General features: G+C 34.6%; 1 protein-coding gene across 4 annotated transcripts in view; it reads left to right on the forward strand.

Moving 5' to 3' along the window:
* FXR1 (fragile X mental retardation, autosomal homolog 1) overlaps window positions 1-10,283 on the forward strand; it is a 67,889-nt gene that overhangs the window by 55,317 nt on the left and 2,289 nt on the right. For all 4 annotated transcript variants that reach the window (XM_008588377.1, XM_008588379.1, XM_008588376.1 and 1 more), the window contains 2 exons: window positions 4,019-4,222; window positions 6,097-6,297. In XM_008588377.1, coding sequence (XP_008586599.1) covers window positions 4,019-4,222; window positions 6,097-6,297 — 405 coding nt within the window. The remainder of the gene's footprint in view (window positions 1-4,018; window positions 4,223-6,096; window positions 6,298-10,283) is intronic.

Below are 10,283 nucleotides of genomic sequence, written 5' to 3' on the forward strand. Positions count from 1 at the left end.
GCAACCCTCAGTGTTGCCCCCGCACCGGGCCGGGGACCGGCAACGGGATTGCAACCCTCAGCGTCGCCCCCACGCCTCGCTCAGCCAGTGAGCGGGAACCGGTCTGTATGTGGGATCCAAACCCTCGGGCGGGGGGGCCACCGCGCTTCCCAAGCGGCGCACTATCCAGTGCGCCACCGGGCCGGCCCTCTGATTGATTTTTGAAGCATAAATTATTAGTGCAGGTAATCAGATTTGGCTTGTTAGATGAAGAGAATGATGAATTTATTGAAGAATTAGCCTCTTTAGGAAGTCCACATCTTTCACGAAATGCATTTGTCAAGAGTAGATAATAAATTTATGTGAGCGTGGTAGAGCAACATCATCTGGATTAAAGAAGCCAATGCAAATTGTTCAGTAGATGGCACTCTTACCTCTGAATCTTGGCAGAACTAGTAGTGTTCTTTTTCTTGAAATAGCTGTGAACTGGAGTGGTCTTGGGAGAGACATAAAAACCATCTAAATTTGGTTATAGATGTTCTTGTATACTTTGTATCAGAGGGATTTTTAGGTGCTCAGTTCTATAAGAAACATTTCCCAATGTAACATCTCTGAAATTGGTCTGTCAGTTATAGTGGATGACGTATTACAACCTTAATTAGCAGCATTTTCTCTTTCTTAATGGCACACAGAATAATGTCTTAGAATTGATGGCATCTTGGATTTGAGGAAATGTATTTTTGGCACATGACCACTGAAAATTATGTGAACCATCTTCATGATAAAATGATTTTAGAAATTTTAGAGGGGAAAATCTGGTTTAAAATTAAGTTAAAGCAGTTGTCTTTGTTGGAGTCATTAAAAATTGGGTTTTATATAAAACTTTTTTGAATTATGAATGTAACATTTTATAAAATTGAGAGGTTGGAATGGTTGCAGTGGTTTCAACTGAGTATTATTTTTTATTGCTGCCATAATAAATTACTGCAGACTTAGAGGCTTGAACAGCGCATTTCTTATCTTACAGTTCTGTAGGTGTGAAGTATGACTTGCGTGTCACTGGGCTAAAAATCTTAGGGCCAGGTGGGCTGGATTCCTTTCTCTGGAGGCTCTAGGAAAGAATCTATTCCCTTGACATTTCCAGCTTCAGTAGACCACCTTCATTCCTTGGCATATGGCCCCCTTTTCTGCATCCTAAAAAGCTAGCAACCGCAGAGTCAGTCCTTCTCATGCTGTCATACCTTTCTCTTCAGCTGAGAAATGTTTGCCACTTTTCAAGGCTGATGAGATTATTTTGGGCTGACCTGCATAATCCAGGATAGTCTCCCCATCTCAAAGTCCTTTTTTTAAAAAAGGTGACTGGTACCGGGATCTTAACCCTTGATTTGGTGTTGTCAGCACCACGCTCTCCCAAGTGAGCTACCCGGCCATCCCTATATAGGGATCCGAACTGGTGGCCTTGGTGTTATCAGCACCACATTCTCCCAAGTGAGCCATGGGCCAGCTCTCCCATCTCGAGGTCCTTAATGTTAGTCACATTTGTAAGTCCTTTTTGCCATCCCCAAAACACTTAAAATAGTTATTTACTGCAAATGAAGCTGAGCTCTTGACAACTCCTCAGGTTTTTTTGTTTGCTTTTTTGGCCTCAATATCTATTTGATCTACTTAAATCTATGATTAGACACTTCCTATAAGTACCTTGAATACTAGAGTTAAGTTAAATTTAAGAAAGGATTTCTTTACTTTGGACATGGGGGTTAGAGAAGAACTACAATAGATTTCTAAGGAGGGTTCAATGGGAACTTTTGTGAAAGTTTTAGAAAATGAGACATTCTTCATTTACCTTCAAATCTTGGTAATGTTTTCAGCCAGGATGTAGGTTTGTAAATAAATTCAGAAGTTTGTACACATTCCAAAGATTTAACTATTTGTGAAATGGTAAATTGCTTTCATTTCAACAGTCCATAACATCCAGCTAATAAAGTACTCTTTGTCATTTGGAGAAGTAAATGTTAGGGGAGATTTTGCTCCCTTCCATGAGGTTCATTCCCAGCAGACTTGAAAGTGAATAGAAACTTGGATGTATTCTTTTTTCCAATTACTTAATCCATTCTTCTGTAATTGACTAGTTACATCTATATTTAACAGCATGTGGAGGAAAAAGGGATGCATTGCAGAGTCATCTTTAAAGGAAAAAGGAAGTTGGTAGGCTCTTTCATTTGTTGAACTTTACATTTTATTCCCTACATGTTATTATTTATAACTTTGTATGCCTGAAGAGCTCTTGTGTTAACTTTTATCATCAACTGACTATGGAGTTTAAATATAGGAAACTTTTAGGTATTTCATGAAATCAATTCTTCTTTGGGAGCTTATCACATGTACTTCAAAATCATGCAGTAAATTGTTACAGACATTACTAGGCATTCAGGGACCATTTATAAGATGGAGTTCTATCCTTTAACATAGGCCAATTTTGAAGTAATTCCAAAGAGGGGAAAATAGAGAACAACACGTGACACACTGCACTATACATGCACAGTGCCTTTAAGGAAATGAGAGAGGTCTGTTTTCAGTTAAAATAGAACTAGGATCTGAAGGAGATACAAATTTGAATATATGATAAAATGAAAGGAGGGACGTGGCATCCCAGAACTAACAAAGAATAGAAGTGGGAATGAGTATGATAGTTTTTGGGTCATATATATCTGATACTTTTAATTGCAGTATAACAATGTAATGACATTGTAAAATTATTAAATCTTCACTGTTTAAATTTTTGAAAGGTCTCCATTAAGTTAAGTTGTTTAAATGTTAGAAATGGTCTGTAAACTTTTATTATTTTTATTATTATTATTATTATTTGTCCTTTTTGAGACTGGCCACACTGCGCTCAGCCAGTGAGCGCCCTGGCCATCCCTATATAGGATCCGAACCCGCGGCGGGAGCGCTGCTGTGCTCCCAGCGCTGCACTCTCCCGAGTGTGCCACGGGCTCGGCCCTGTCTGTAAACTTTTAAAGGCACATTGAATTTTTGTCTCACTGGTCATGCCTTCAGTTGTCAGGTTGGTTGTCAGATGAGAGATGTCTTCTCTAAGATAAACCTTAATATTTGTTCAGTAATTTCAAATATTGTATTCTTCTAATTTGAGACACTATTGCTAGTAATACATGCTATTATTTTATGTACAACCACTGGAAAAAACACTCCCAATTGACAAGAAAGACACCATCAATTCTAAGAAATGTTCTGATCTCAGAGATGTTAAAATGTGAAAAAAATGTACACCCTAGAATCAGTGAAATAATGGTAGAATGCTCTATGCAATTAAACTGTTGATTTTTCTGAAGATGATTAAATATGCTTTTAAATAATGGATACAGTGATTTTTATTATAATCCTAATTTATGTAATTGAAACCCACAAATAGCCAGAAACTGTTTCGAATATCTCTCCATATTAAGTTCATTTTAATATTGTACAGGTTGAGTGTTCCTTATCTGAAATGCTTGGGACCAGAAGTCTTGGATTTCAGGTTTTGGACTATTTGCTTTATATTTGATGGTTCAGCATCCCTAATCTGAAAATCCAAAACCTGAAACATTCCAGTGAGCGTTTCAGGTTAGGAATACTCAACTTGTATATGTAATGTTTTGTATGTTTTCTGAAATTGTTCTATTGGCTATGTTTCTGCCCATCAAAACTAATTCATTTAATCTACCTTGACTAGTAGATACTTCACTAGTAGTATAATAGCATACTTGAAAGAGTTTGTGGAAAAATGGAATTAGAAGATAATATGAATCTTTCCATGAACTTTTTGAAGTACCCTTGTATTAACATTTGATTATTGTTTAGTCAATAAATTTCAGATTTATTTAAATTTTTATTTAGCTTTCTTTGATGTAACCAATCAGTATGTTCATTATACAATAATTTCAGGAAACAATTTTGAAAATTTTTAAGCCTCCCACCCACTTTTTTTTTTTTTAAAGAAAAAACAGGAATCTAATTGGTGTGTGTTCTTTTTTTTCCCGAGGTACAAATTCTGAGCTGTCTAACCCCTCTGAAACAGAGTCTGAGCGTAAAGACGAGCTGAGTGATTGGTCATTGGCAGGAGAAGATGATCGAGAGAGCCGACATCAGCGTGACAGCAGGAGACGTCCAGGAGGAAGAGGCAGAAGTGTTTCAGGGGGTCGAGGTCGTGGTGGACCACGTGGTGGCAAATCCTCCATCAGTTCTGGTAGTCTTTTATATACTATGTCAGCATCCATTCTTTGTAAACAGTATAACTTACAAAAGTTAATTCATCTCCCAGGGACCACTCATGCTTGGAAGTTTCTTTCTCCACTCACTGTATAGAAAATAGTGGGCCATATAACAGCATAAGGAAGAACTCTGTAGAGTGTTTCTCAGTGCGGATTTACTTAGAATGTTCAGGTCAGAACTTTAGTTGGTTGATTCTCTTTGTCTTTCAAGAGTCAGATGTTTATCTCTTCAGTTTTGGGGGGACTTATGTAATTGGAATTCTTTTGTTTTCGCTAGAATTTTTGGGTTATCTATTTCTGTTTGATAGACAGACTCAGAATTCTAATGCACAGAGATCTAAATATTTTTGTATACTTAATATTGAAAAATAACTGAAAAGCATTCTTTGCTAAACTATGTACTATTTTGGGTACAGGGAAAAGATTGTGGAATCAACTTTTTAAGAAAGTATTGTTTGAGGAATTGAGGTGTAAAGAAGAGGGTTTAGATGACTAAAGATTTGAGGTGTATATGCAATTTTTTATCTGTGTCTTTTGAAAATTTTTAGTGCTTTAAGTTATGTGGAAATTTTAGAGTAGCCGGAATATTCTTGCTTAGCATAATGGGCTGTGGGGGAGAACTGTTAGGATACATGGACTAGATTATATCAAGGATATAAATTTAACATATCATTATTGTATACCACTTTAAGAAAACTGCACTTTTCTTAATGTTATACCTGAAAGCTCATGTAATATTTTAAGTATTATTAAAGATATGTATATATATTAAACACATGCCAAATGTGCTTATAAATAAAAACTGGAACAAATCAGGACAAAATTTAGGGACTTGTTTTAGGTTCTCTAGTTCCACAGTTAATATTCTTTGAGCCCTAAGTTTAGTTTATAAGCTTTCAAAGAAATAGTTTTTATATTTTAGTACGCTGTATGCTGTTACCAAGGTTTGTAAAATTATAGTATGCTGAATTGCAAAATAAATGTACTTTACCTAGCATTTATGATTAATGGATAAACTTAGTGTCTTTTGCAAAGATGCTAGCTTGCTAGCTGTTACCAAAGGAAACTTAGAAAGGAAAAATCGTGATTAGGTGAATTTCTGCTATAATTTGATTGTTGGAGGCAATAAATGCACATAGGTAAGATGGGTATTTTTCTTATGAATTATACCTTAAAACTTTTCCTTTATCACCTTCACCCCACCTTACCCCACCTTCATGCTTTGTTTCTAGAGATGGAGTACTAGTCATCATTCGTTTCAACATTTTTCTTTTCATTACCAGATAGAATTTTAACCTTATTTAGTCTGCTTCTTTGTGTGGGCTTCAGTTTGTAGTTACAGATTTCTGTTATGTCATGGAGTGTAAGTGTTGAGTATTTGGAAATAGTCCATTAACATCAGCACAAAGAGGCAGTAGTCACCTTGAACCCTATAAAGGGGACAAAAGCTCTTTCTCATAATTAATTCATATTAGCTGAATACTGATTTCTCTTCACTTTTATTTCTCTACCCTCTCATCAGGATTACCTAGGAATGTAAATGTCAAAATTAGTATTTAATACAAATGTATATTTTCAAAACAAGTCAAAAGAAATGTTAGGAAGCTGAGACATCTGCTCATCTTCTGCTTTAATTTTTCATCACCATTTAAAGTTTTTTCATATTTAATCATCTTTGTTGTTTTCCAGGTATAATAGTACTGAAAACATTTTATTTGAAGATAATGTATTTTTTTGGGGGGGGAATTGAAGTTTATTTACCTTTAATTGATATAGTTCAATATAGATCAAAATACTCATAACTGCAGCCCTCTTAAACAAATATTTCTTGCCTCTGACATGAATATAGTGCTCAAAGATCCAGACAGCAATCCATACAGCTTACTTGATAATACAGAATCAGATCAGACTGCAGACACTGATGCCAGCGAATCTCATCACAGTACTAACCGTCGTAGGCGGTCTCGTAGACGAAGGACTGATGAAGATGCTGTTCTGATGGATGGAATGACTGAATCTGATACAGCTTCAGTTAATGAGAATGGGCTAGGTATGTAAGCACTAGGGAAAAGATATATATATGTGTGTGTATATATATATATATATATATAAAATTGTATAATATTGCTAATGTATGAAGCTTTTTTCAAAAAAGGGTATGCAGTTCACATTGACTTTTTCTTATTTACTTCAAACAAGGTCGATAGTTTTTTGTCTGCCTTAAATGTCTAGTTCTCAGATTTGTCAAATTATTTGAAACTGGGAGGTTTTATTAAAGTGCCCTTTGATGCCACTAAATCAGTGCAGGTATTCAAACTGTGAGGTACTTATTGATCTTATTGTCCCCAAACCAAAACTGGGCTTTCAGCTTGCCTCTTTAAAATAATTATAGATGACAGTAGTGAAGGTATGTATCAAGAGTAGGCATTATATTGCAAAGGGCTGAAATGTCATTAACTTTGGTTAAAAAAAAAACTGTTGGAAAGGAAAAGTTTATCTCTGAATGCTGGTAATTTAAGTCTGAGAGTTTTTTAAAATATGAGTTAAAGTCCTCTTTATTTCCAGATACAAATTGCATTTTAATCTATTTAGAATGCTTAAAGCTGTAACAGTGTATTTTCTGTCAGTAACATATGTTGTTTTATCTTTGATGTTTAATTAAAAGTTTCTCTTTCCCCTTCCTTAAATCTTTGAAGGAAAGTAGTTTTTTGTTTTTGTTTTTTTGTCAGAATAGTTCATGGTAAACTTTGCAATTACAGATGATAGTGAAAAAAAACCCCAGCGACGCAATCGTAGCCGCAGGCGTCGTTTCAGGGGTCAGGCAGAAGATAGACAGCCAGGTAACTTGAGTGGACCTGTTGACAACATCAGGTCACAAGCATGAAAAAAAATGTCATGTGTCTGCTTTCTAAATATTGTACTTAACATGTACGCGTGTGCATATACATTCAGAATTTGCATTGCATAAATTGTTTACTCAACTAATAAGACTACTACTCTTAAGAAAATGCATTCTTCCTTCAAAATATAAATGTTTAGTAACCTGTCTAATTGAACTAATGTGTCTCAGTTTTTTACATGGAAATACTGTTGAGAAGACGATTATTTTGTTCACTTGGTATATTCTTCACACTTGAGATGGGGCCTGCCATCCAAGGGACTGTGTTATAGATTGTGATTTAAGGTTGATTGGCAAAACTGGACAACTTGTGCATGGTGCCTGCTTACTATATCTGAATTCAGCACCTAATTTTTGTGGGAATTGTTACACCCACAGTAAAAAAAAAAGTGTAAAAGAGAAATACTTGAAAGTGTCTCTTTTCTAATAAGAGGAATGCATGTTTTGTTTTTGTTTATTGTAGTGTGATGCCTTTTCCTTTACACCTACTAACTATTCAAATTAATAGTACTTAGTTTTAGAATGTTAATTTATTTTATGTAGTCATATTTTTTAGTAACCTCAAAGAAACTTGTTTGCTGTGTCTATATTAATTTGAACATAGTTCCATTTCTTGTGTATAGAGAATCACATGTATATTCACAGTGAAGAAATTGTGTGCACCAGAAATAAACCCCTTTCAAACTAATCAATTTTTGCATTCTTTCCAAAACAAATTCTTTTATGTGTTTTTCCCAAGTAAGTAAAGAATGTAAATTTTAATATCTTTAGTATTTTGAGTGGTTGTAGAGACATTTGGGAAAACTAGTTAAGGGTATTAGTTCACATTCTTTTGAAAGTTCACGTTTTAAAGATAGTTGGAAATTTTAACAGGAATTAAATATTGTCAAAAAATAGAAAGTGTCCAGAAAGTGTTTACTGTTTTCCTTTCTCTTCTTTTCTCCCCTCTTTTAGTGTTAGAAATATATTTTAGATGGAGAGATCATACTTATTTCATTTTTTGAAAGTGGCACAGCAGTGAATACTTTTTCTATCCCTACTTTATAAACAAGAAAATTAAGGCTAATAGTATGGACTTAATGTAGAATAATTAACTAGATTAATGTTAGTTTATTACTAAGTCAGCAGACTTAAAAGGAATAACTTAGTGGGGTTTGTTGCAGAGGAGGCAGAGATTTCTGTATGGTTTTAATTGAAAACTGAATAATTTGGAGTTGTCGATAATTTGACAATCATTTGTGTTCCGTACTGCATCTATTCCTTTTTTACTCCATTCTTTGGGATTACTGCTTTTCCTCTTTTAAAACTCCTTGCATTCTCTAGCCTTCCCCCTCCCTTCTCAGAAAGATAGGAAGATAGGGTGGGTGAAACAAGTACAAAATTGTTTCTCCTTGCTCCTGGCAGCAGTTGTAGGGAGGCAGCCTCCATCTAAAGTTAATATCAACATTGTCTTAAAAACACCATGTATGTTCTCATTTGCTCAAAATTTCTTTTTGTTCTTAGTGTAAATTAAGCAGTGAATATTCTTTACTACACTTAGAGTGTGACATTATACTGGTGTCCAGTTAATTAACTTGGACCCCTTAGAGAAAAGTCTATAGTCCAAATTATGTCATACAAATTGCCTGTATTTTTTCTAGATATTGTAAATATTTATTAATCTGTATTGAACTTTTAAGGGGCTTGTATTATAAGGACTGATTATAAACAGATTTTTCTTTGAATTAACTGAGGTTTCTTTTGGTTCCATTTTATTTGGGGAGGGGCCACTCCAGCTAAGTGCCTCTTAATTTAATTGGTAACTGTATCAAAGTATATTGTTTTCTTTCTATACATAGTGGACAAAGGGTTCTGGGAATTGTTTCTACATGTATTTAAATTTAGCAGTATGTGCAGCAAGGTTTCCAAGTGCATGAACTTTCCCAGGTGTCACTGAGACCTGAATTATGGAAACAATGCATTCATTATGCTGCTCCCCAAACTATGGCTAGAATCATTCTCACAATGGTTTTGCCACAGTGTATGAAGACATAATAATGAAGGGGATTATGATAATATCCCCCCTCCCCAATATTGAAAACTGTCATTGAATGTACTTATAAATTCGTTAGCAGTAGATTTAAATGATAAATAATTTAAAAAGCTTCAAAATGAGCATACTGAGTTTTTTATAATTCGGAAAGAGGCACTTTTAAACTTAACATCTTTAGTATTTTTCTAATGGTGTGTGTAAGTTCTTAAATAAGTTGTTTCCTTATGATTTTAAAAGATACATTTAAGTAATAGTTTCTAGATATTCCTTGGATCTTTTATAAAAGTGTTAGTATGTTAATTGATAATTGAAGAAAAGTGAATTGTAAATACTATACAGCTTTTTATATCAGAACAATTTAGTTATTTTCATATAATTTGAACGTGATGGACCAATTCTCTCCATATCTAGTGACTTTAAATAAATAAATTTAAAATTTACTTGAGTTTTCATTCTTTACATAATTAAGTTGCTACTGTAATTTAAAATACACACTCTGTTTACGTATCAGGGATTTTAACTAGTTTGTTATAGAAATTAATTATTTGAAATAAATGTTGGTTATTTTGATATTTCTTCAAATCAGTGAACTCTAAGTTTCAAGTCCTTGAAAAGATTTAGGTATAAAGTAAGGCCAGTCCATAATAACTGCAGAACAAAGGTCATTTGTTGCACTTGTGTTGGCATTAGAGCGTTAGCTTGAGTTAGTCTTTTTTCTAATCCACTACTGCCACTTCTTTGCAAACACATACACATTTCATTCAGTCCCTAACAAGATTGGCATAATGGGGAGGGGCTGGTCACTGAATTCAGTCTAGTCCTTCTCCCGCCCTGATGAATGTCCACATTTTTAGGGTGGTGGTCTGTCATCTTTAGTTTGCTTGTAGTTTCTTATTTTAAATCACTCAGAATGGTTTCAACTGGTGTGAAGTGTAAAAAGAAACCATGAAATACTATACTTAGATACCTTTTTAAAAAAATTTTTTAAAGCAAAACTGACATCTGAGTAAACCTTTTAATATCTTTTATGCGATTTTCAAATTTAAGTACATCACACCCTGATTTACACCAAATTTGCCCCATCCCCCCCCCCCCCCCCCCCCCC

Source organism: Galeopterus variegatus, unplaced genomic scaffold (assembly GCF_000696425.1).
Source record: "Galeopterus variegatus unplaced genomic scaffold, G_variegatus-3.0.2 Scaffold4797, whole genome shotgun sequence".
Classification (NCBI taxonomy): Eukaryota; Metazoa; Chordata; class Mammalia; order Dermoptera; family Cynocephalidae; genus Galeopterus; species Galeopterus variegatus.